The following is a 27,894-nucleotide window of genomic DNA, read 5'->3' on the forward strand; positions in this document are numbered from 1 at the left end:
GGAATCAAATAAGTTATCTTTTACCACACTATTAAAAGAAATTCCCTGAAACAAAAAAGGGTAAAAATACCAAAATGTGAATAGTTGCTGTCTTTATTGTTGGACTTAGGTGATTTTCTCTCTCTGCTTTATATTTTTTCAAATTTTCTACAATCAGTATGTAATGCTTTTTCAGAAAATCAGTAAATATTTTGAGTGAAAACACACATAGGTACATACACAGAAAAGTACTAAAAATTGCTGAGTGTTTTCAGAATTTTCTTTTCCAGGAAGAGAAAGTTCTTTGGATCTGCTCACTATGATTTGTGCTAACATAATGCAGAACAAAGGTTTTCCACCAGCACATATTCCATAGAGTAGATACATGTTGGAATAATTTTGCATCCTGCTCTCTGTAGAAGATCAGGTAAATGAATGGAAGCTAACCCCCAAGTGAAAAACGCTCTCTGGAACCCTTGTGTATTGTAATATAATACAGATGCTGGTCTATTTCTAATGTAAATGCCAAACGTACGTTGATATAATGAGAGAACATGCTTTATTATAAACACGTTTAAACATGTATGTGTTTCATATTGGCATCTCAAAGCATTCATCAACAATTTAGTTGTAGTATTTCATACTCTATAAACATAGTGAATATTCAGGTAAAACAAACATTCTTTATACAGCTGACATAAGGACAGTGTAACTTCTTATGTCCAACCTCTACTCATCTATGTTTTTTAGTTTCTGTCCAGGACATAGTGAAGATTAGTAAACAGACATTCAAGTATTTTTTGTGTGCTTTTAGTCTGGAATTTTATCCCAAATGTCTATTAATTTTTTGTGTGTTTATAGTATAATGAAGATATGTTCCCCATTTACTGTAGTAGACAATTAAAAACGGTGCATCAGTTAACTTTTGATCAAAGAGTAAACATTAGAAAGTCTTCATGTGAATGAATTAGTCTCTTAGAATTCTATTTAGTTGATTTAGTTTTTCACTTGCAGAGTCTGTTGGAAATGGCGAGTATTTTTTCATTATACTGAGATATTATATATGGAAATGTTATCTTGGATTTAGAAGCTAAAAAAGCGATTTCCTCAAATGTTTGAACTCTCATCTTACCTGGTTTCTAATTCTCTATGCTAGTATTTTGTGTTTTATCAGAGGCACTGATTTGCTTTGGCTGCAAGCCTATTTTAGGATTGTAGAATCACTCTCTGCAGGTTTGGTTTTTACCTGCTCTCGCTGCTGGAAAGAATTTGGATCTGAGGTTCGGGGGAGTACGGGTGACATCAAGTGGTGGAAGGTGAGGAGGCCAAGCTTTCCAGTCTCTGTGGGCCTCTGTGTCTTTGGCTTGAAAGTAGAGGGGTTGAGCTAAATCTCTAAATTTCTTCCAGCTTCTAATATTCCATGAGTCTGAAATAAAGCATCAGGTCTAACAAAGAAAGAGAGAAAATAAGATAGTTTTTTAAGGCTCTCCAAGCGAATTTTTTAGATCACATCCTACATACTTCTTCCAGTTATTTTGAGGAATTGATCATATTCATACCCAAAGGTTTTCAACTCAAGCAACTAAAGCTTTTTTTAAATATAATTAGTAATGTGAATAAATGCAAAAGGAATATTTGTTACTTAACATTTATACTTAGGAGCACATCATATGGATTTTTTTGTTTGCCTCTTTTTGTAAAGAAAGCAGAGTTGATTGTTACCTAAATAGTTATTTTCAGGGGTAACGGGGGTAAATAAATATTCAGTGCCAGGCACTTGGCAAGGTACCTTTCCTACATGATTTTGTGTAATCTTCACAGCAAACGGAAGAGATTTTATTTTCTAGAAATGCAGCAACTGAGGCTTTTTCTAGTGGTACAGCTAGTAGTTGGTAGATTCAGGATGAGGATAGAGTCTTCTTGGCTCCAAAGCCCCTGAACTCTTTGCAACACACTGCTGCTTTTGAATGGAGTGGACTGATGGGTGTGTCTGTTCAGGCACACACAGAACAACCGGGTAACAAGAGATGTTGGAAAGAGGACTTCTGTTTTGGGTGATTGAGTTTCTTGTAATGCTTAGGTTCTTTGAGTCTTTGTTCTGTATTTCTAATAATAGAGGAATTGAATACTTGGAGAATGATTTTACTCTAGGCAAATACTTAATCCGTAAGTATCCTATGAAGATAGGGTTAAAGAGAAGAATAATGGAGTGTACAAATTTTGTATAAAAAAATTAGAGTTTAGCTTTAGGTTAAACTTTTTCTTCTGTCTGCAAGTTGTAGAACTAGAAATCAGATCCTTGCTAATATGTTACTCCAAGTAACCTTTACTTTATTGAAAAGGTCAAGGAGCCTTTTCCTTTGTCTCTCTCACTCTCTCCCCCACCTTCTCTCATGCGCCTCTCTGACTTGTTTCTCCCTTTCTTGTGTTTTACACCCTGCCTCACCAAAACGTGCCCCCCTAAAACCAACTGTTAATTTTCTGTGCACAGGAGAGATGAAAGCCGGAAAAACAATGAAAATTCACTCTTGTGTAAACTTTAGTTTATCTGCTTGATTTAAATTAATTTTTTTACTAATGCTACCAGATATTGTTAAATTGATTGATTTGAGTGTTATGTCCCGATTTTATATACTCTCTTTCTCTCTGTTAATGGAAAATAAAATGTCCAAGAGACATAATGGAAATGAGAAGCACCAATATTGGTTATCCAATAGATAAATTGTCCTTGAGTAGTTGAGTTAATTTTATATGCAATTGAACAATTTATTGATTTACATATCTTTGTTAATCCTGAATTGTGTACTCAATCACTTGGTTTCTTACTTTTCTTATTTATGGAATCATCTTGTGATTTCAAAGTTAGGGTCATTTTTATTTGACAATATCCCCTGTGACATTCCCTGGGCCAGCCAGGAAAACCTCTAATTAAATGCAGAACAACCAGGTTCATCCAGCTAATTTCCAGAGCCAGCACTTAGATCAGCATTGTCTGCTGAAGGATAGATAGCTTCTGGTTTTGGTCAAATCATCTAAGGTTGATTCTAACTTGGAACTTATCACATTGACAGAGGGGAGTTGCTTGCTTGAATTGTCTACAGGGAAAACATTGCAATGTGAGAAATATATCCTGAAATTGTAAAAGTACAGTGGTCTTCTATCAGAACCATATTTAGGGTTAAGAATACCTTATCATGTGTTGAGTGTGCTTATATGTCTGTTTTAATGCTTTAGAAAATTATAAGTCATGCTCCAATAGAATTTAAAATATATAAATCATCCCCAAACTCTATTTAAATTTCTGCATTTTCTGTTTTTTTCTCCACGTATTTAAACCAGAAGAGTTTAAAATGAACAAACAGCCAATTCAATTTTAATTCGCATTCCTGTTTCTGTCCACTCTCTGTTAAACATTCTGATTAAAAAAAAAGTTAAAATGGCTCTGCCATTTTATTTAAAGGCTGAAGAATAAAAGGGAGGATCCTATAAAGAAGAGGGAGATATAAATCTGAATAATTGAAAAATTTTAAATGTAGATCTGAGTATATCTGTGATTAGTGATTGAATTTCTGGATTTAATAGAATTATTGTTCATTTCTCTTTCTTTCGTTTTTTTTTTTAAACAAATCTGAAAGGTAACCATGGAGGATTTCAGTAAACCCCTCAGACAGTCAGCACTATCCCACGAAATTCTGGGGCTATGGTAAATTTTTCAACTAGATTTTAATTTTCAATAACAAATTTAATCTCCTGTCATACTCCACAACTATCAATGTTTAGCCTTTTAGTAGTGGGATGATGTAATTCTGGTATATGTTTTCTGTAGCATGGGTCATGTATATATATTTTGGGTATCTGTTTCTTTCAAAGAGCATTATGCAGTGTGAAACACTATGGGCTCAGGCTGGAAATATAGTATGAACTGGTACTGTACCACTTTTTTGTATTAGGAAATACATATGGTTGTTCACATTAAAATGAGTTGTTTTACATGCACTTAAAATTATATGATTATTTTGCTTTTACTTCTTTAAATATCCTTTTAAAATATAATATTTATTACATTTTAAAGTCTTAGATTATAGATGGCATTTCAAAGTCTCTTTAGGCAGTAGTTCATAGCAAGGTTAATCATCACTCTAGAAACTGAGGCCTCTGCTCTTAAAATATAATTTAATCTTTTTTTCGTTAATGGAAATTAATATCATTATAACTATATCATGAATCTTTTAAAGTATTGAATACCGTTTTGAGCAGCTGCCTACATAGATATGCGTTTTTATTGCATGTGTTAACATGTAATAATTAGAGGCAGAAATATAATGGAAGCTGTGGTTTGCATAAGTGTTAAAAAGTTTACAAGAATATAATTTTTAGGTGAAAAGCATTAAAAGGATAACATTAAATTTGACTCTTGCTGTTTGCTGTTCCTGGTTGCAAACAGCTTTTGTTGTGTGAACTAGAGATTGCAGTTATTATAAATGGCCTTTTAATAATGTGAATTGACTTTATAGTCTGTTTATATGTTGAGAAACTAAGAGTGGGGGCATTCTCTTAGTTCTTATAAGTGTGTGTTATTGCAGACATCAGAACTTTTCTATCCTTTATTATTAGGCTGCTCTCTCTAGTGGGGAAAAAACCTTTAATTTTTGTTGTCAACCATTTTAGAACACTGTGGCTGAATTGCAAGGAGTGCCTGGCAACTGCAATAACAATAACAACTATTTCCTTAAGGTTTGTTTTTTGGTGGAGAATAATGCTTATGTGTACTTTTCTGCTTCATGTATGAAATTAAATATTCTATGTGTCTTATTAACTAGCTCTATGCTTGAAAGAATTTCTCTAGAGCCATGTGTTTTATATGTTGAATAATAGTTTGAAAAATTATCATTTGAAAAATAATATTTAATTCTGAAACATAGCACATATTTTAGGTGCAGGTTCTGCAATTTGGACTCATTTCCTAATATTTAACCATGGTTGTTTTTAACCCCTAACACTTTAAATATGTTGTGATTCATATTAAAGGGAAAAAAAAGTACCCAACAGCAGGGCTATATGATGTTTATACAATACAGTGTACACAGTGATTTATGTTGTCTTTAAATCCGGTGATTTTTTTGTTTGGAAAAGAATCTTTTGATGCAAAGGTCTTCATTTTTCAAAAAACTAAAAACCTAAATCTTTAAATTATAATAGTACTTATTTGCATGATTTATATGGTAAACATAAAATGCCTAAAAAGATATTACACTTTAAATAATAAAATAATTCTCACTGTCTTTGGCTGCCAATAACAGAGATAGAGGAGCTTCAAAATAGAAATCAAGGATGTGAGGGCGATCTGGCTGCGACATCTGTCACCCCATTGATCGCCAGGGTTGATTCGGCTCATCTGGCTGGCTAGGCGAGTGTCCCCTTCCTCCCTCACTGTTGCATGTGCGTCCCTCCCGAAGCTACCCGCTCGGTCGAAGAGGACGACCTTCCCCAATAGAGGAGGACTGTTCTTCGGTCAAGGGTATACGAGTAGCTGTGCTCCCCTGCTAGGACCTCCAAACAAGCTCTCAAAATGGAAGTCAAGTATGTTTCAAAGGGAGGTTGGCTTATGGTGATTAGAGGAGCCTGAAGAATAGGAGAAATATAAAACTTTTTAAACAACTTGTTTATAGACTCTAATTTGACTATATCTTTAAAATCATTAAATTTAATTACATCTTTGGTTTGTGATCCCCAAATCTATAGTAATGGTCACTGTCATTGAAACTCAGAATCATAAGGTCCTTGAAAAGCATTCAGTTGAAGACGGTATCCATCCTGATCTAACCTAAACAAGGTATACCCACACACATACATACACAGGCACACTGTCCCCAGGAGGTGGACATCCTCCTCTACTTGAAAGGTCCTCCTTAGAAATATTCTTTGTATATAGAAACATTATTATTTATAACATTGAGCACAGACAGGAAGATGAGTAGTGTCAAGGGGAGATAGATATTAGAATAGAAACCTTCTCCTAAATAGTGTCATCTTTTTGTAGCTCATTTTCTTTATTTTATTTTGTTTTTCATAATGCAAGTGATTTGAATATGTTTTCTTGTTATTTTCTTTCCACCACCATTCATCACATTGTGGTGAATTTCATGAGCCAGATACAAAATACCAAGTAAACTGTATCAAATTCTTCTGTGCCATTAAATTCCTCTGAGAGTATGGACTTTGTACTTACTAGAAACCATGCTAGAACATTTCTATATTAACAGTGATGAACCAGAGTTTGCAGTGTTAAAGACATGTCATGGAAACAAACACAAATGGCAGTATTTTTCCAACTTTAAAAACATTTATAAGTTGAATATAGTTTTTTACCAAAAAGTTCTAAAATGCTAAAGGGCACAGTGAGAGATGGGCCTTACTAGCCTGGGAAACAGAATAACTTTCCTGTGGACTGTAGGGATCCCATGGTTTCTGCATGCGTTTGCTGCTACTGTTTTCTCTACCTTGAATGCCATTCCCTGCCCCGACTCTTGGTTGCCCTTGTATGCCCACTAATCCTGTTCTCCCTTCAGGGCTCTATTTAGGTTCATGTCTCCTCCACAAAGTCTTCTTGGACTATCTCAGCTGGGCTGGGGGCCCTTTCTTCATGAATCAATAGCACCATGTGTATCTCTATCATTATTTAATCATAAATTTCCCCCACTAGCTTGTAATCTCTTCAATGACAGGTTTCAGTAACTGGTTGATTTTTAATACATACAAGGATGTGCACAGCACTGGGCAGATTAGAGGAAGCCAAGAAATTAAACTGAATTGAATCACTCAAAGGATATTAAGATGAAAATTAGGGAGTAGAGTTAAATGAGGAAAATGAAATTTAGTTAGGAACATAATCTGAGATAGTGAGGGAAGAATGGCATAGACTATAGAGGTAAAAGAAATGTCAAAGCTAGTAAGACTAGAGATTGGAGATAAGGAAAAGACCGCAGGAATGATCTGTACTTGTCTGTTGGCACTTTGGGATTTAGCAACTTTCTATGGGCTTTTGCTACCACATTTTAATTGCTGGGGAGAGACCATGAGTTTGCAAGAAGACCCTATCTCTATCACACTGCACCAAAATCTTCTGCATGTAAAACCAGAAAAAATGAATATGCATATTTCATTCCTTGAAAACCTTTGGGACCTTAGAAATAGCAACTTGGTGACTCACATTGACATGACTTTTTTTTAGTCACAACTGAATAAACATGCAATAGATACAGAATAGTCAAAATGGCCTAAATGATGTCAAAATCAATACTGTATAGATAACCATCTTCTCCTGCCCAATATGTTAACTTAGAAATAGCCTTCAATCATAGAAATACATTTCGTCAACAATAAAAGATAAATAGTGATCTGACCAAGGACTAATATCCTAAAGCTGCCTAGTTATGGAGGTTTGCCGGGTCTGATAAGGGCTCCATTTATTTTAAACTGATATTGATGCTAGCAAGGGTGGTGGTAAAAACTCTTAATTGATTTCTGGAATTTCAGTTCTTAAGGGGGTTTTTAAAAATTATCTTATTGACATAAAATGGACGTAGACTAAAATGTGCAGATCTTAAATATATAATTTGATAATTTTTTATCATTACATATTTAAGCTATTAAAATCAACATTAATGAGGAATAATTTATATACAATAAAATGCACCAATTTTAAATGTGTTTAGGTTAACAGTTTGATGAATAACCACCACCACATTGAGGATAGAGAACATTTTCATTACCTCAACTAATTCCCTTATAGAAGTTTGCGGTCACTCTCAGCCTAAAGCAATCAATCAATCAACTTTCTGACACTATACATTAATTTTGTCAATTCTAGAACGTCATTTGAATGAAATCATAAAGTGTGTACTTTTTTATGTCTGACTTCTTTCACTTATCATAATGTCATATTTATCCTAAGTGTTCTATAAATTATGATAATTGGTATTGCTGTGAGTTACAGTAGACAAAGCCCAGGGCCCACCCAAAGTGAGACGTCTAATTGGAGAACTCCATCATAAAACTAGAGCCCCAAGGGCTACACTGCTTTATAAGATGAAGATAAGTTTAATCTTCTACCCCAAGGACTGCATGGGAAATTGCCAGTGTTAAGCCTTGGTGCTGAGTGGAAGGGAAGAAAAGTTTTCTCTGAGCAATTGTGACCACAGCAGCCTGAATTGATGCTACCTTTCAGGAAGAAAAAAAAGCATATCCTTTCTTGAGACATTCGCCGTTAATTGAAGCCTAAAAGTTAAAGTTTCAAGAAGTATGAGCTTACAATTTCAAAGTACAGAATTCACAGGGAAATAAATCACCATGAGTAACAAACAGCAGAAGAAAGGGAGAAAGGGAGGAAGGGAAGGGAGAAAGAAAGAAGAAAGAAAAAGTCCAATTTATTTTATCAATTATTTCAAACTGGAACAAATATCTCCAGTGACATATAACTTATTCCAGAAGACAAAAATGAAAGTAGTACAACTCTGATATCAGGAATGCAGTAACACCCTGCAAGTGTGAGATGTATGAGGTAATACACAATAATCTTGGTACCAAAACCAAGTAATGATGAAAAAGAAGACTTACAGGCCCATCCTACTCATAAAAATAATTTTTAAAAAAAGTCCTAAACAAAATATTAGCAAACCATATCCAATAACATATAGAAGAGATATCATGGCCAAGTTGAATTTAGTGAATAGTGCAAGTATGGTTTAACATTTGAAAATCAGTCGCTACTTGCATTTCACATCATGCTGGAAAGCAAAAAAAAGGAAATAAAAGAAAGAAATTGGAAAGGAAGAAATAAAAGTATTATTCACAGGTAATGTGATTATCTATTTAGAAAACCTCAAACATACAGATAAATTATTAGAAATAATATAATATTTTAGCAAATTCTCTGGGTATGTGACATAAAATATAACATCTATTTCAATGTGTCTACAGAGAGAAAATATCATTTATAAGTTATCATTTACCTTGGTAAAAGGCAAGACTTTGCCTAACAAAAGATGGGCAAGACCATGGAAAAAAATATATTTTATTGAAATGTATTAAAGCTTATATAAAAGAACAAAGAAACCTTGTTCATGGGTCAGAAGACTCAATAGCTTAATTGAGTCAATTTCTCTAAATTGATTTATAATTCAGTGCAATTCCAGTAAAAATAGTTCTAAATAATTTTTAAATGGAATTTGGTTAAGCTATTGCTAAAATATAGTTGAAAGAACAATGCACCTAGAAATAACCATGATATTTCACATTCCTTAAAAGAGAGATATTTATTATTAAACCGTAGCAATTTAGACCCTAGGGCAAAGGAATGGACAAATTGGTCACAGAAGCCAGGAAATAGGCCCTCACAAAAATGAAACTTTGATTTGTGACATAGATAACACTAGATGAGTTGAGAAATGTTAGGTTTTTCAATGAAAGAAAAATGGTGAAATTGCAATCCCCATATCAATCTGTACACAAAACTTCATTCCAGGTGGATTGACTACTGACATGTGAAAAGCAAAACTGTAAAATTTGGAAGACAGTGTAGAAGAATATATTTATGACCTCAGTATAAGAGTTGGTTTCTTACATGAGACACTTAAGAAAGCAAAACCATAAAGGAGAGGGTTGAGAAAATTGACTATATTAAAATTAAGAACTTCTGTTCATCAAAAGAATACATTCATGAAAGAAAAAAGACAAACCAGAAGCTGGAAGAAAATATTTGAAAAATAAATAACTGAAAGAGAATTATATAGAAAGTACTTCTGTGCACTAATGAGAAAAGACTACATATGGGCCGTTGGCTTGAACAATCATGTCATAGGAGAGGAAACCTCAGTGGCCAATGAACATATGAAAAGATGCCCAACCATATTAGCAATCAGGATGTGAAAATCAAAAACCAAAATGAAATACCATTTCATACCTACTGAATTGATTTAAATTGGATATTTAAAATTTTGGCGAGGATGTGAAGTAAAAGAGACTCTTATTTCCTGCACATAGGAATATAAATTGGCCCATCCACTTTGAAAAACAATTTGGCATTATCTAGTAAAGTTGACTTAACAATTATATTTCTTACTAAACACCTTAGTAAAACTCTTACATATATGAGCTGTAAGACATGTAAAATATTGCTCTTGTAATGGAAAAAAACTGGATACAACTGACATCTCTTGCAACGAGAGAGGGTAAATATATTGTAGTACATTCATACAGTGGGATAATATACAGAAGTTGTTTCAGCAATCCACAACAACTGGTGGAGTCTCAGGAGCACGCCATTAAAAGCAAAAAGACACAGAGGAATACAATGTGATTCCATTCGTAGGAAGTTTAAAATCATGTAGAAATAAATGATACATTGTTTAATTGTACAAGTAAAACTAAAGAAAAACTAAGAACGATAAAATTCAGCAGGATTACTCTCAAGGGCAGGCGACTGAAGTAGAATCAAGGAGGCACACACAGAGGACTGTAATTAAAATGTGATACTGCTCCTTTCCTTGAACTAGGTTGTTAGTTCATTGGTGGTGGTTGTATCATTATTCGTTACATTTTGTATATGTTTCATAAATACTATTTGTGTCAACTCCATATTTAATAAAAAATATGCCATATACAATTGCTTACATTTAGCAATTATGTGCATATAAAATGGATATGACATAGTTCCAAATGACTTAAGACTGTGTCTCAAACTGGCCTCAGTGTGGGAGTCTCATGGTACTTCTTTAAACTCACAGATTTCGCTGCCCAGCCTGAGACCTACTGAAAGAGAATATGCATTTTAGAGGGTCTAAGGTTATGGGAGTTTGTGGGAAGGGCTTAGATACAATCAGAACTGGAGTTGTCCAGTTGAAAAATGCCGGGAAAACTGATGTAAAGACCTTTGAGTCCTGTTATTGCAGACACTTGGCAAGAAGGAATTGCTGCCACAAACCACCAGATAACCATAATGAAGAAAGGAGTAGAATTATTCTTCCTCAATGGAAATTGTAAGATTGAGATTATCTTTATTATTAATCCATAGGTCATCCAGGGAGATACCATCATTGACATTTTTTTTGGTTTTGCTTTTTTGTTTACTGTAAATTCTATAACTATAACTTCTGGTTCTATTTGATGATTTGTTAGCATTTTTGCAATCATGAGAGTCAATTTTATATGAACACACCGTATTTTCCAAGATTCAATTAATTCTATAATTATAGAAGTATTAAAATAATAATAACATGTCCCACTTTGGTCATTGTAGTTGTTCTCTTCTGCAGATTGAAAATTCAGGGAAATACAAATCTCTTAGTCTCTTCCCACAGTTCTGCTGGCATCAGAATAAGTGCTTCATTGTTTCCTTGGCAAGTAAAATGAAACTCAAGGAAGGCTGCCAATTTGAAATTGCTTGTGACATTTGAATTACAGAGGTCCACTTTGGTCTGTTGATTGTTCAGTTCTGGATCTCAGTGGGAAAAATAGGGATCAGTGGTTCCCTCCTGGTATGGAATATATTTATCAGGAACTTAAAGACAATGGCATTTATGTCTTAGTAAGTAGGTAACATTTATTAAGAGGAATATAGTTAGGAATATTGAGTCAAAGAAATATATAATTTGTGCTCCCAAGAAGCTTGCTATTTTGCTGTGGAAACAATAAATATAGATGGTAAAGAATTTAAAGTACTTTCAAGGCAACCTGTCAAAAGGCCAGATAACCATAGTGTAAAAGAGTCATCACAACTAAGGACATACAAAATCAAAGCATGAATTTGAATTTGTGGTTTCAATTTTTATTTGCAAGAAATTTTTTCTTGTTTTTGTTTGTTTATTTTCTGTAACCAAGAAGCTGGATCAATATTGGGTATGTTCAACAAATAAAAAGACTAGTTTACCTGCAGAGCAGAGGATATGGAAAGCAATAATGGTTGGAAAGTCTTTGAAAAAGTAAATTGAACAACATTGTAGGGACTTTAAAATTAGCTGAATCTCTAGACATTTTTTTCATTAAATAATAATTGGGAAACAATTCTCCACAAGGCTTTTGCATATCTGAGGCATTAACTACCCTTTGTTCTGGACTGTCTTTTCAAGTGTTTGTGTAGTGAACAACCTTGAAAAATAGATATAGTCTTTCCCTCTGGAGCAAGGACATTAATACTTAATGCCTGTTATAAAAGATGCAGGTTACCTAAGCTCTGGGTTCCTCTCCTGACAGGTCTACTTGTGCAGGTATCATCTGGACTTCTTCTCATCACTCTTTGGAAATTGTGGCTTGAGGAATCAGCACAAAAATCATGGTAGTCTATATCAACTACAGATTTACCATCACTTATGATGGGGTTACGTCCTGATTAACCCATTGTAAGTTGAAAAACGGAATGGTTGTATGGGTGCAGAATTGTTGTAAGTGTATTGGTTGTTTACCCTCGTAATCCCATAGCTGGGTGGGAGCTGTGCCTTGCTGCTGCTGCCCTGCATCACAAGAGAGTATCGTACTGCATATCGCTAGCCTAGGAAAAGGTCAAAAATCAAAGTACCGTTTCTACTGAATATGTATTGCTTTTGCACCATTGTAAAGTCAAAAAATTGTAAATCTGGAACTGTCTGGAGTATGAAGACCCATCCTGGATTAGAGGAAGATTCTGACCTTGTTTAGACAACAGTTACCGAGAAACACACAGTCACTGAGCGTGAAGGAAGGAATTTGCAATTGCTGTGGTCAGAAGCCTAGTAAATCCTTAAAACTTTGGCTGGTTCACTGGGGAGATAATGGGGCAAGGCACGTAATGCTATTTAAGGAGAAACAGCAATAGTTGTGCTGCCTTTTGACTCAACCCCTCTTGCAGTTTATCATGCCAACTTTAGATTCATTCAGATAGTAAAGGTCTCAGAGTTTTTGCAGTGGGCCTTGGCTGCAATAAGAGAATTTTGGCCCTGTCAGGGAGATTTCTTTGAGATAGACAAATTCCTGTGGAAACCACAGATGAGTATTTGGGTCCTAACTGGTTCTTGATGCTGATGAAAGTAACTCACCAGAGAATGAAAAATTGGCCCAAAACAATCTAGATGAATTCTTGTGGTCAGCCTCACCACCTTGGAATACTTCCTCATCCATTATATTCAAACCAGACTTATGACTGGACTCCAGTTTGAGATGTACTATATAAAAGAGTCCCTGCTGTGGGAGCCAAGGCTATGGCTGCTGAGTCAGAGACTCCCCAAAGCTAAACTGGTTGTGTCAGTAGTGATGACTCACCTTATATAGTGCTTTAGGTGGACTATAGACATTGGAAGTTTAGTTAAAACACGAGTAACCACTGCACTGCTCAAAACTGAAAATGAATGCATCTTGTTACTGGCACAGAGCTACTCCCTGCCTCCATGCCCCTTGGTGCCTCCTCTCTCTACCCTGAACTCAGCTGGAGTTCAGGGTAGAAAGAACTCTACCCAAGGAGAAAGATAACTAGGGGTTGGGCTGAGATCTCTTGTCCTCCAGAGAGACCAAATGCTATATGAACCCTTTGAGTATGCTGGGGAACTTTGGGAGGAGATGCACTCACACTTGATGGTTCTGTAGATACTGGCTTATAAATCACCATCTCATTCAGTCCCATTGTAAGAAAGGATGCCCAAATTCAACTGTTGTGATTTGGACAGAGTTCACAGTGGGAGGGGAAGCTAAAGAGGCCTTGTGGATGGGACTCTTTGGGCAATGTAATACTATTGTGGCTTCCACTGCTAAATGTATAATGGAATTGATGTGTTATGTTGCTGCACTTCTTTGTCCCATTAGTGCCAGTGGAGATTCTCCTGTTCAGCGATTGCCGCACTTAGAGCAGTAATAGTAGGATATGTAGATCACTCTCCCTGTTTTCTCCCAGGTGGTCCAGCAGAAATAATATAGAATCCTAGGAAGAGAAGAGGAAACCACAGCTTGTTTAAATACTTAATAGCTGCCAGAATACTTGGGCCATTTCCCAACACAACAACACTGCATGCCTGATATACCCACCAAAAAAAGAAAAAAAAAAAAGGCAGCTATTAACCTTACACTAGGCTCTCATGGAAACTAAAACTGAATGCCTGACCCATGGAGGCCTTGTGACTCTCTGGCCTATTATTCTTAGTTTGGGGTGGGTCACCTTGAACTCACTGACCAAATAAAGTTGGGAGGGTCCAACAAACCTTGCTTGTCAAATGGAAATGATAGATTCAAGAAAGCTGCCAGCATGGCCCAGCAGCATCTTATATTTACATGAGTGAGTAGTAGCTTTCCAATTCAGGGAAACTTTATCTACCACTTCACCTCCTAAAACAAGGCCTCTAGCTCACTGAGGCCTTCAGTTCATAGACGTTTCCTTAAATGCCTGGGCTTGGTTCACTGATGGTTCAGCTGAGCTGTCCAATGCTGTCTACTAGGCTTTCCAGCCTCAGCACCACCCATGCAGACCCCAAAATGGACACGGTCACTTTGCTCAATGGGCAGAACTCAAGGCCATTCTTATAGCTCTGGCCGTTACTCCCCTTGATGAACCTTGTTAAATTATTACTGACTCTTGGTCTATTGTTAATGACCTAACTATTTGGTCTATCACTTAGAAAATTACAGACTGTGACAGATTAAAGTTTGGGATGGCAAACTCTGGGAGCAAATTGTGGCAATTGATCAAACTCTTTGGGCTACTCAAGCAGCTGCTTCTTAGGGGTGGTCATAAGAGGCCTTCATGTATTTAAAGAAGCACTATCATTAGATCATGAAGCCCTCAGATGACTCTAGAGATCCCTCCAAAATGAGGCTATTCTTGATTACTCAGGGTTGGTTTCTTGAGGGATAGCTTATTATTTATATGCATCCTGTGGGCAATTATTCTTAGGATTGGACTCATTTAATTAGATAAGATGGTACAAAATTTGTTCCTAACTTGAGGTGATGTGATGAGTAACATCACCTCCATACCAGAAGACATTCAGGTCAACTTCAACTCGCTGGCCAAGATTGTTATGGATGATAGAATTGCCCTGAACCCTAGATTTCCTCCTTGAGGGCCAATGCTGAGTCTGTGCAATCTCTGATACATCCTGCTATATCTGGATTAATAGCTTAGGCCAAGTGAAAAGGTGAATACAGAAGCTTAAGGAGAAAGCCACGTGAGTTTCTAAGGTAGACCCTGATGGTTTATGGGATTTATTTAGCCAGTAGGGTATGGAAGCTTGAGGAATATGGTTGATCTCAGTACTGCAAGTTGGACTCATTCTGTGGCTTGGAATTCTTTTAACAGTAGTCTTAATTATATGCTGTAAGGTAGACTGATGGATTTGGCCCTAAGCTACTTTTGGTAGCACCGATCTGTGTAGCTGAGGGAATATCATACTCATGGAAAATTCACCAGAAGCCAAGATGATATAGAAACAAGGGTGGATATTGTTGGGAGACAATCCCCCCATGGGTCTGTCACTTCTTTGTGTGTCTTGTGAGCATAGGCACCAATGGCCTTTATTTCAGATTATCTTTTCAATGATGTTTGTATAGTGAACAGCCTTGGAAAATAGAGAGTGTCTCTCTTTAGGGCAGGTGACCGACTTGCTTACCACCCATTAGAAAAAATTTTGTTTTCTAAGCTCAGAATTCTTGACAAAAGATTTTATGGTCACACCTTCTGCTTCATTTTTAGACCATGTTCTCCTGGCAGTACCCTGGGTTTGAACTTTGTTTGGAAGCCATTTCTTAATTTTAGAATCAAGACTTTCAAAACCATCAAGTCTTGGTTCCTTCTTGTTTAACAGTCTTCTCTCTCTCTCTTTGGTCACATTTTACTATAAGCAGCAAGAAGAAATCAGGCAGCATCTTCACACTTTGTTTGGAACTCTGCTTAGCTAGATCACTCAGTTCACTGGGACATTTCCTACTTTCTCCTTATAGAAGGTGATAATGTTGCTAAGCTTTGTGCCACTACATAATAAGGATCCCCCTTTTAGATTTCCACTTACAGTCTGTTCAAGGCAGTTTATGCTTGATTTAATATACTTTTCAAAATCCTCCCAGCCTTCATTCACTGCCTGTTTCCAAACTCACTTCCCCATTGTCTGTATTTGTTAGGGCAGTATCCCCTTTCTTTTGCTGTATAACAAATACCACCAAAACTTAGCAACTTAAGATAAATATTTATACATTACAGTATCTGTGGGTCAGTTGAGCTGGATGCCTCTGACTCAGGATCTCTCCCAAAGCTGCAAATAAGATGTCAACCAGAGCTGCAGTCATCTACATGCTCAGTGGGGGAAGATCTGCTTCCAAGCTCACTCACAGTTGTTGGCAGAACACAGAGGATCCACTTCCAGCTCCCTCCTGTGAGTGTTGGCAGGCCTCAGGTCGTTGCTGGCTGTTGTCCAGAAACATCAGTTCCTTGTGATGTGGTCCTCTCCATATGGCCACAGACAACATGGCAGCTTGTTTCTCAAGAGCAAGAGGACAGAAGAGACACGAGTCACAGTCTTTTTCTAAACTGATCTCAGAAGTGATGTCCTATTGCTTTTGTTGTATTTTGGTTGTCAGAAGTGAGTCGCAGGTCCAGCCCACATTCAAGGGGAAGGGATTATACAAGAGCATGATTACCGAGTAAGAAGGGATCATTAGGGGTCATTTTAGAACCTGCCTACCCTAGTGGGAAATAGAATCCCTGCTTTTGAGAAGTATACTTTCTAAAAAGAGGGGAAAAAAACTCTAAAAAACCAAATCGACTAAATATTAAATTAAAATACTACATAATGGAATGCTAATTTATGAGCTGTCTACTGCAATTGCTAGAAAATTTTCAAGTTTGAGTTATTACAAAATATTTTATAGGCAAATCTTAACTCTGTCTGGTCAGAATTTTAGGAAGAATAATTTGTAAGCAGTATTATCAATGACCTGAGATGCTGAGTGTCTGAAGGTAACCTAGATAGAGATTTTAGATGTTTTTTGATTAGGTGACTAGATATTAAGAATGGAGTGAAATATCTGAAAATAATCTGAGGACACAGATTGACAAAATTTTGAATTGACTTGATAAATGAGAGAAGTGGGCCAGGCATTGTGTTGAATGTTGTGCATGTTTTATGTCTTTGAATTCTCTCAGTGCCCTCTTAGGTTGGAATCTTTTGCACCATAAAGAGGAGGGAACAAAGATAAAAGCTAAATGACTTGCCCACTAGCATGCAACTATGGCGTTGTTTTTTCTCTTTTGGGACCCTGGTCCCTCCAACCCCAAAGCCCATGCTTGTTTTTGTTGTACTCCTCTGTGACATTGTCCTGGAGAAACCAGGGATGGTGAAAATAATCATAGTCATCAAGTCATCTCGTCATGTAGCATATTCTAGGCATGGTGATTAATACTTTGAATAGACCACTACTGGGAATTCTCCTACCAACCTAAAGAAGAAGGTGGTATTATTCCCGTTTTATAGATGAGCAAATGATGTTAAAAGAGTAAGGGGCCTAACATTACAAAACCAGGCTACACAGAAGTCAACTGACAGACAATGGAAAGAGAGATGCCTTTGCAGAGAAGGGGATGATCTTGCTGAAAGCCACCTGGATAGTTGGCGCAGATTTAGGAATTTTAAACATTAGAGTGTTAGTTTGGGGTCTTTCTCCTCCAGAGAAAAAGCAGCTCTCTTCTATTCTCTGACAGAACTGAGTCTGAAAATATATATAACAAAATTCAAATCCAGTAAACAAATTCCAACAAAAACTGCATAATTAAGGCTATTTTTATGATTAGCACCATTTAGTTTCCCTGAATTTACCAGAGCAAACATTGCTACAGCAAAAATTACTGCTAATGGTTGAACCTAACAACAAGAGAAAATCCCCAAAAGGGTCATTTAGGCCCCAGCTGCAGCTGTGCTTCACTATATTTCTTAGTTGAAAGCTGAGAATTAACAGGAAAATCAGGCTCTGCTGTGCTGTGCAGATGTGGCTAAAACTGTATCAATTTATTCAGCAAACATTTGTTCACTGCCTACTCTATGCCAAGCAGTGTGCTAGCCACACTGGGATTACAGGGATAAATCCTACCTGACACTCTCAAGGAACTTATAGTTGAAGAAGGTGATGGGAGAAGGCAGATATAAAAACAGCAAAGTTTTATGAGTGATGTAAGGCATATAGTGGAAACAGAAAGGAGTGGATTAGAAGAATCTTAATGCAGCAGCTTCATAGGGTGTGCTAAGCCGATGGATATTCATCTTGGATCGCTGGGGCAAGAGGGGAATGGTAAGTGAGAACAGAGGCCTGGAAGTTTTCTTGGTCTTTGGTAGAAGCTGGTGCCTACTGAAGAGGAGCAGGTTTAGGGAAAGGAAGAATTTTACTACAGAAATGACCAATTTGCTTGTAAAAGATTTGTGTGGGGAGGTCTTCTAGGACATTATAAGACCACAACTTAGCAAATATCTGGTTATAAGATACAGATTTGGAGAAGCTGTAGCACATTGCTGTTGTGGTGTTAGTACCGGCAGTAGCAGCAGCAGTGGTAGCAGCAGAATCACTTATTTTGAGCACCTGCCATGTGCCAGACCTTGTGTTGAACACTTTACAGGCACTAACTTAATCTCATGACAACCTTGTTATACCAAGGAACTATTTTTTTTTTTTTGTGAGGAAGATCAGCACTGAGCTAACATCTGATGCCAATGTTCCTTTTTTTTTTTTTTTTTTTGCTGAGGAAGATTGGCCCTGAGCTAACATCCGTGCCCATCTTCCTCTACTTTATATGGGACACCGCCACAGCATGGCTCTACAAGCAGTGCGTCGGTGCGCGCCTGGGACCCAAACTGGCAAACCCCGGGCCACCACAGCAGAGTGCGCACACTTAACCACTTGTGCCACCGGGCTGGCCCCCCAAGGAATTATTTTTATCTTCACTTTATAGAGGATGAAATTGAAACTTAGATCTGGAAGCTAACTTTACCAACCTCACAGAGCCAGAATTTGAACCCAGGCCTAATTGACTTCAAAACCAAGATTCTTCAATTGGTCTCCATTTAACCAACTCCCCAATATAACAGTTATTGTCTGTCCTTTCTGTAAAACCTAGACTGAGATCTACAGCTCTCCTGAGTGTTCAAGGCTCTAGTGTGTTTATGTGCTTCTGCTCCTGCTAGTTAAAAGTTATGTGTTTACTGAGGCAGAACCTGTCAGCTGTACTTATTATTGTAATTATGTGTTTTAACAAAATATTAAATGCTCTGATACAATATGAGTATAAAGAAAGTTGTGTCTATGAAAATGAGATAAAATGCTTTGGGAAGATTCAGTACAGACATGTAGCTCAAGAAAATTAGATGTGAGAAGGCAGTGTAAAAGAGACAAACCATAGACACTAGAGGAATTTTGCACTCATTTTGCCTTGCAAGTATCTTTTTCTTCCATTGTAAGGCACTGCAATAATTCTATAGATTATATGCTATGGTTCTGGTTTATATAAGAAAGAGTGCATGAAACATCAGTCAGCAGACCCGTAAGCCATGCTTTTTGAAGGAGACTTCTGTGCACTTGCCCAGGGTGAGCATACTATGAGAGAAAGAAGAGGACAAAAACTTTGGAGCTCACTAGAGACAGGTGCAGGTCTTCAAAGTGAACTGAATGATAATGTTTAAAGATGTGGAAGGTGAATCTCAACACAACAGGATTATGCACCAGGGTTTTTGGTTGGGGAAATATGAAAGCAATGTATTCCCATTTTTTTCCTGCAAAGCTTTAGTTTCTGTAGACTCCAAACAGCATAGTATAGAAGAAAGAGCATAGACTTTGGAATGTTAGATGTGGGTTCAACGAACTAATTGTCTGACTTTGGGTAAAACCTCTGAGTCTCAGTTTCCTCAAATTAAGATGGTATAGTAATACCTATATCATACAGTTTTTAAGGTATGTACAGTGTTGGGCACACAGTAAGTTACAAAATAATTGCTATTCATTTTTTTGCCCCTTTTGGGGGGCTATTAAAAAGTATAAGCTATTAATTAAGCTATTGATTAAGAACTATTCTTAGCTCGTTTGAGGTGGATTTGCAGGTTGGGACAAAGAACTATCAAGAGTCTCTGTTTACTTGAAAGATGTTGAATCTGGCTGGAAATAAAGAGAAGGAGCTGGATACCAGTGGAAATACATTGTTGTAGCAAATTTTTTTTTGTACATTATTGTCTGTCTTGCTCTGTAAATGTCAGATTCAATCCAATGTAATTTTGATCTTTATGAAATTCTGCTTAACATATCATTCCATGTAGTTTATTTTACTTGCAGATTAACCATAAAAGTAATGTCCCTTTTCAATAAAAGTAAAAGAATAAGAAAAACACATTATTCTCAGTCTACTCAATGTAACTTTTTAACTTCTAGCTGTTTATGCAGTTCTTTAGTAAATAATTCTTTATTCTAAAGCCTATTCAGGGTGGGAATGGTAAATGATTAGTGAGAGAGAATGGCAACATAAAGTTTTTAAACACCCTACCAGAGCCTCTAATAAGTAATAAGTAGAATCAAGACAAGTAATAAGTAGTACAAGACCTGTCTTGTCCTCAGGATGCTTATAAGACTGATTAGAAAGGGAAAACATTAGTAAATAGAAAGATGAAATGAAAGATAAAACGAATTTTAGCAGAAGTGCAGGTAATTTGAGTATTGAGAAGGAGAGGAGACTGGCGAAGTCAAAAAATAAAAGAATCAAGAGGAAGAATTCTTAATAACTTACATTATGAAGATAATTTTGATGACTAAAATGAATGACAAAACCAGAACTATACTTAGAGGTGAAAACTGCAAGATTGTATGTACACTAATCCTTATTTAGGGTATATATTTAGGGTATATAATAGTTATTTGCTATAAGGAGTGTTAAAAAATAAATGTGACAGAATACTGCCTTCTTAACAAGTGACTTTGCAGTGCATTTTCTTGATATTATTGAAAATCTCCTTAGGAGGTTATAGATATTACCAAGTAAATACAATTGGCATTCTTGGATTTATTCTTTTAAAAATATTTGTTGGAATCCTGTTATACATCAGGCCCCATCCTAGGCACATATTGATATTAATTCCCTTATACGTAGTGAAGGAGTATCTATTTTCAGGCTGACAAGGGGAAATCAAGTTGTTCGTTTCAACTCTTAGGTTCAAAATGTGCCAGATTGTCATCAGACTTTAAATTTAGCTTAAGGTTTTATTGAGTCATTCATGATATTCATCAAATTGATGATACAGAAGTAAATTTTATATACTTGGTTTAAGCCTTGATAATAAGGGTATGGCTTTGCTGCTTGGTGTAATTATAGGGTTAAAAACAAGCACATTGTTTTATATCTCTAAATCAAAATTTTCATCAAGGTCTCTTGAAGTTGTGTACTTACCAGCCTTGCTGCATTTCTATTAATTAACATCACTGGGATTTATAAAGTACCTATTTGTTCTAAAATATATATAAATAGGAGATGAATTAATTTATAGAATATTACCAAAAAAAATACCAAATCTGGAATTAAAGTCCTTTTAAGATTGTAGGATCTAATCATACCAACAAATGGAAGCTATCTTATCTGGAACCAACCAACCCCCACTCTTCAGCTGCCTTCTCCTGCCAGTGCTAAGGACGCTTGGAATGAATGGTATTTATAGTTTAGATATTTTCAGACTGGATTTCTACAGAGTCCTAGGGTTCCAGGTACTGAGGAGCTATATAGGATGAAGATGGAGGCCATCAGCCTCTTTCCCTTTCAGTCAAAGCATCTCTGATTTTGTCTGGGGGGAAAAAAAATGCTAACTAACATGTAACCAGTTTGGAAAATCACGGCTCTGTATGAAACATCCTGAGCTTACTTCTGAACACAAATGCCACCAAAGTCAAGATCTTAATGATAATAACCTCTGTGTGGGGAAGTAGAGTCTGAAGGATGCTGGCAGTTCGTTCATCATGGTCAGTGGCCCTCAGATTCCTTACTAGAAACTGTGTTTACTTCTGGGCTCCGCAATTTAAGAGAAATGTGGAGAACTTGGAGAGAAGACAGAGTACAGGCACAAAGACAGTTACAGAGAATGAGACTTATGAGGAAACTAGAATTATTTACTTGAAAAAGAGAAGTCGGAATGGCAATTTAATAAGGGTCTTCCAGACATTAGGAATTATTACACTGAGGTCGATGACCAGATTTCCTTCATGCACAAACATAGTAAAAGAAATAGAGTTTAAACTTTAGCAAGAATATAGTACAGAACCTAAAGAAAGAACAATCAGATGCTAAGCCTATTTAATCAAAGGAATAGATCACTCAGAACACTTCATGAAAGTTTTTTTAAAGGCAATATGAATTCTTATCTGTTTTATGTATTAGATATAATACTACTTGAAAGAACAGGGGTGAATTAAATGAACTTTGTTTTTCAACCTTGTGAATCAGTGATTTATCTTTAAATTATATCATAAGGTACAGATTTCCTGATGCTGCCAGGAGAGGAAATACTTTTTAATAATGTTAAGGAAGTTAGTGGTGAGGAGGAGCATTTATTCCAGGGGTCATGAACTCAGATACCTACAGGGGACTGAGGGTATCATGAAGGAGTGAAGCTAACAGCATAGAACAATATGGAGTTATAGAAGTTGTGATGTGTTAGAAAGTGTGTGACCCATCTAAAAGGGGCAACCACGGCTGACCTGACCTGCTGACCTTTGTCTATCTTGCCAGATCTTTAGCTTTCTCAAGAAAAACTGGAAATCTAGAATCTTACGTGAATTTTTTTTTTTTTACCATTGACAAAATACTAAGATTTATCAAAGTACTGTGCAGGCAAAGCAATACACCTGTGCAAGCTGTAAGTTAGAAACCTTTGGTTTATCCTTTAGGTCACTCATTAACCACCACATTAGTTAACAAACAAACCAAACAGAACTGATTGAACTCTAAAGCTTAGGAGAATTAATCTTAAGCCTTTGTAAGGCTTAATTAAGGTCCCTTCCAACTCTGTGAATCATTTGTTCTCCCTTGCTTCTTTCTTCCCTGTTCTCAATATTGGGTGACTTATTCATACAGGTGATGAGAATTTAAAGGGAACTTATTTCCCTTAGCAACATAATTTTATTTAGTAAAACCGTCAAATACTTGGATTGAAAACAACTTTTGTTACTATACTGAAGATGCTACCCATGCTGTTAGGTTTTTAGAAATGCACTTATATATGGCATGGACATATCACTTTGGATCTTTGAACTAACATTTGTATATAACATTGGCTGCATCAGGCATGCTTGACTTTAAAGCCTACTTACACTTTTACCATTTGATGATGTTTTATTTCTGTTTTAGAAAATATTTTCAAATAACCCCCCTCCACCTGGGTTAAGGACAGCTGGATTTCTGAAATCCCCTTCCTTTCAGACAGGAGAATATGCCACAGATGAAGAGGAGGATGAGGTGGGACCTGTTCTTCCTGGCAGTGACATGGCCATTGAAGTCTTTGAGCTGCCTGAGAATGAGGACATGTTTTCCCCTTCAGACCTGGACACAAGCAAGCTCAGTCACAAGTTCAAAGAGGTGAGCTGCCGGTCTGCAAAGTGTTTTTCTGTACCTGTCCATTATCAAGTATACATTTTTGTTTGAAAAAGATATTAAGAATAATCAGTTTTCAAAAGAAAGACTTTTAATAACAGGTTGTCTTGAATCTCACTGAATTTCAAGTTAAAATTTAAGTAAAGCTCATTCCACAATCATTAATTTAAATGCTTGTTATTTGTCATAATGACAGCTTGCAACTTGTTGGTTCCGTAATTTTAAGCTATAGCTTAAATGTGCAGTTTTCATAAGTTCAGGTTACATTTTTTCAGTTTTATGGAAATTTTAGGACCTGGGACCTCTAAGGCAGTGATTTCTAAAAAGGCTTTTTTTTTTCTTTTCCTAAATAGACAAGGTCCCAACAGGAATCAGATGACATACGCAAGTGGTTTAATTGAAGAAGGTTTAATGAATGAACTTTGAACAGAGTTAATAGAACTACCAAGGGATGGTGAAGTGCACAGGGTCTGGCAACAGCATGAAGCTGTTACCGTTTTTTAGTTGAATGGGTAAGGAAGGACAGAGATTACCTTTTTTGAAGGAGGGTCGTTCTACATCGGCAGCTTTGTAAGATGCAGCCGCTACTAAAAACTACATCTTGGGGGCAAGGTATATACCCAGACCTTTCTCTCTTCCTGCTGATTTCTCCCATTGGCCAAACTCAGGCAGCGGAGCCTGGGAGATGCAGATGAAGTCTGAAGAGGGTAGCCTCCTGAGGCAGGAGCTGTCAGAAAAGGGCCAGGAACCAAGGGCAAGGCCAAGAATTGCCCCCCTGAGGGGCAAATGTAGATAACCACGTAAACTCTTCCTCCAGATTAACTACTCAGAACCCCAACCTGTAAAACAGAAACAGTGATGAATGGATCCCCAAGCAGTTATTCTTCATTGTGTTAGGGAACATTCTCCATTGTTGAAGACAAATATGTCATTATTTACAACCTCCCCACAATAACCTTGAAGTACTGAGGGTTGAAAATCACTGTCCTGTGGTTCAAGTCTGTTAGGGCTTGATCACTTGGGAAACAATGTTTTATAAACGAAAAACAATAATTGCAGATTTCTAATTTCTAATTTTATTTATAATTTTCTTTTGTTTCTAATTTCTAATTTTGTTTTATCATAAATAGGCCATAAATGTTTTCTGCTGTTATGCCTAATATGCCTAATATATTGACTTACGTTTTAAATTCCTTATGACGAATTTATATTTGTGAAACCAGTATCAAAGTGAATGTGCTTTTCAAATATGTTTTTATTAAAAAAAAATTATGTTTATTATAGAGTTTTGGAAAATACAGATTTGTATAAATGCCAAAATATCACTCATAATCCCAATATAGTGGTATTTGGGATTATGCAATATATATCTGTTAAATTCCTACTCTTGGTATTTAAAATTGTATTATTAGGACTTTTCCATGTCATCAAATGTTCTTCCATAAATGATGCTTATTCACCCTTTCATCTTATGGATCTTTTATAATTTATCTACCTAATTACTTGCTTTAGAACATTTTCTTTGTTTCCATGTCTTTTTAAAATTATTTTTAAAAGTAGTACTGCAGTAAATATCTGCTTACTTATCCTTAGGTTAATTTCTCTTAGTGGAATTATTAGATCAAAGAATATGAGTATTTTGGAGACTTGGGGTACTTAATGCCAAGTTGCCACCAGGCTGGCTTTTCTTGGTGATATAGAAATTCATTTATGTGCTGAGAGTACCCGTTTCTCTTCCACCTATTATTATTAGGGCAGATTGAACCATTTCCATTCATAGAGTTCACAGAGTCCTTGAGGTAAAATACATGGGTTTTTAAGATGATTTATGGCTATTCCTAGTTCTAAATCAGATAGGAACGTCTTGGTGACAATGAAGTACACTATTATATAATGATCACAAAACTCAGAATTCTCTTACAGTCAGAGTGGCAATGCCTATCTTAGGGCATTTCTTATAAAGGCTTTCTAGATTAACTGATGTCTTCAAACGAAGGAGCAATGCAGAAAAAGAAAGTTCTGCAAGAAGTGGCTGAGTGGGAGGAAGAGGTATCATCTAGATACCTGTTTCTCTGTGGCTCTGATTTGGCCCAAGAAGAGCAGTTGGACTACTTATTCTTTAAGAAATCTTCCTTGAATGTTGTAACTCTCAATCCAGCTTTGAAGCTGTGAGGTCAAGGTAGTATGCCCTGGCAAAAGCCTATAATGTAACTCTTTCGTGTTGCCAAGTGAGTATGGCCCCTACTCTTTGGTAGATAATTGAGGTGGAAGTAGGGTCCACATTCTTTTATGGAAGCTAAAGAGCCTAAAAAGCAGAAATAGTATATAGAAGGTTATGTCCTCAATTTTCTGAATTGAGCCAAGGACTCAATGCTCCATAAACGTTGTTTGAAGTGTACACCATTGTGTAGACAGCTGTATGATCTAGACAAGGGGTTGGCAAACTATGACCCATTGGCCAAATCTGGCCCATTGCCCTTTTTTTGTAAATAAAGTTTTATTCAAACACAGCCATGGACATCTATTTATTTATTGTTTGTGGCTGCTTTCATGCCACAACAGCAAAGGTGAGCAATTGCACAGAGACTCCAAATCCTAAATTATTTGCTATCTGGCCCTTCATAGACAGTGGTTGCTGACTTCGGTGTAGACCACTGTATGATCCGGACCCATTCCATATAACGTGGCTGATTTATTTTTAGTCTGAGTGACTGAATCTGTAGTTTTCTTTTAATTTTGGTTTTTAAGAATTGGAGATTTGTCCCCACCTCAAGAACAGGCAAATACCACATCATTTCATTTCTAATTCTTTTATTCTCTTTTGTTCTATATTTAACATATATATATTGATTTCTTCAGGAGAGTGACACTGAGTACCAACTGTGTGGCACTCTTTTACAGCATTTGTATCTTGTACACTGCCACTATCACAGTTTTAAATTTCTTTATGTGATTAACATGCATGCCCAAATACTATATGGTGCCATATTTTTCACAAGATCATGCACAAAACCTGGGGCGGAGGTGGAGAGTCACGTGGTGTTGGAGTCTGTACAGAGTCTCATGTTATAGAGGCTTCTCTTAATTACATGATTTCAAGCGCAAGTACATGTTGTACTATTTGGACAAAGCACATTAGACTGACATTATCTCAATCAGGCCTGCTTTTGGCCTGTTATGTATCTTCCTACTACACTCTAAGCTCCTCAGTTTTTGCTCACTATTGTATCTTCAGTCTTTGCACAGCTATTGACATATAATTAGTGGTTAAGTATTTAGTGAATGAATGGTATCAAGCATATACTGGAATGTGTTGTATAGTACAAGACAGGTACCTCATTTAATTTTTCCAAGTAGTTGCCAAGGTGGCTAGCACTTTTATTAAATGCCTGTTTACCATTTCCCTCTGATTGGAGGGCCAGCATTATTATCTGCAGAATGTGTGCCTTTGCACTCTGGACTGCTGTTGGCCTTCAGATTCTATTCCATTTTCTCATTATTCTTTGGTGCAATACTGTTGGAATATATATTAAGCATTGAAGGAACAAATCAGATCCATCTAACTCTTCTCTTCAGAAATTCATTTACTTTTCAACTTATTCAAGAAAACATTTGAATCACTTTATTACCCTTGAAAACTTTGCAGTTTTTATTGTAATTATATTAAACTAGTAAATTAACTTGCAGAAAACTGGCATTTTTATCACAGTGACTCTTTTAATCCAAATTTATGACTATATCTGATTAATTCAAGTCTTTTTTTCTGACCCTCTCTAAAATTTTATAGTCTCCTTTATTAGTTACGTAAGCGTCCACCTGTAAGTAACAGAAAACCTTAACTAGAGTGGATTAATCAAAAGCTGCCACAAAGGTTATATTAGCTTCAATATAAGTAAGTTAAGAAGTTTTCTCTATTTTTCTATTTTCAGAAATGACTTTTAAAAGAGAGACTTAATGACTTGCATAAGATAGAAATTTCTGTTCCCTCAAAGTTTGTTATTCTCAGCTATAAAACCATCTGTGCCTTTGTGGAGGAAGATTTTTAAATACCTTTTATAATAGCTATTACTCTATTCAAGTTTTCAAGTTTTTCTTGGGCCAATTTTGATATTTTGCATTTCTCAAGAAATTCATATATTTCTTCTAGGCATTATATTTATTAACCTATTTTTGTAATGTAATTTTTAAATACTGAAATCTTTAATATCTATAATTTGTTACCTTTTTTTATTCTTTCTTTTCTTTATTTGAATATTTTCATTTTTTTCTTAGTTGTTTTTTCTAGAATTTTGTCTGTCATGTTA

General features: G+C 36.2%; 1 protein-coding gene across 9 annotated transcripts in view; it reads left to right on the forward strand.

The window, feature by feature from the left end:
• PPP1R9A (protein phosphatase 1 regulatory subunit 9A) overlaps nt 1-27,894 on the forward strand; it is a 325,851-nt gene that overhangs the window by 230,157 nt on the left and 67,800 nt on the right. For 6 of the 9 annotated variants that reach the window (XM_087421865.1, XM_087421954.1, XM_087422073.1 and 3 more), the window contains exon 7: nt 23,420-23,575. In XM_087421865.1, the coding sequence (XP_087277991.1) occupies nt 23,420-23,575 (156 nt within the window). Of the gene's footprint in view, nt 1-23,347; nt 23,576-27,894 lie in introns of all 9 variants that reach the window. The other 3 variants (XM_087421803.1, XM_087421917.1, XM_087422247.1) reach the window with 1 other exon arrangement.

Source organism: Ceratotherium simum, chromosome 1, assembly GCF_057802395.1.
Source record: "Ceratotherium simum simum isolate JZ-2026a chromosome 1, ASM5780239v1, whole genome shotgun sequence".
Classification (NCBI taxonomy): Eukaryota; Metazoa; Chordata; class Mammalia; order Perissodactyla; family Rhinocerotidae; genus Ceratotherium; species Ceratotherium simum.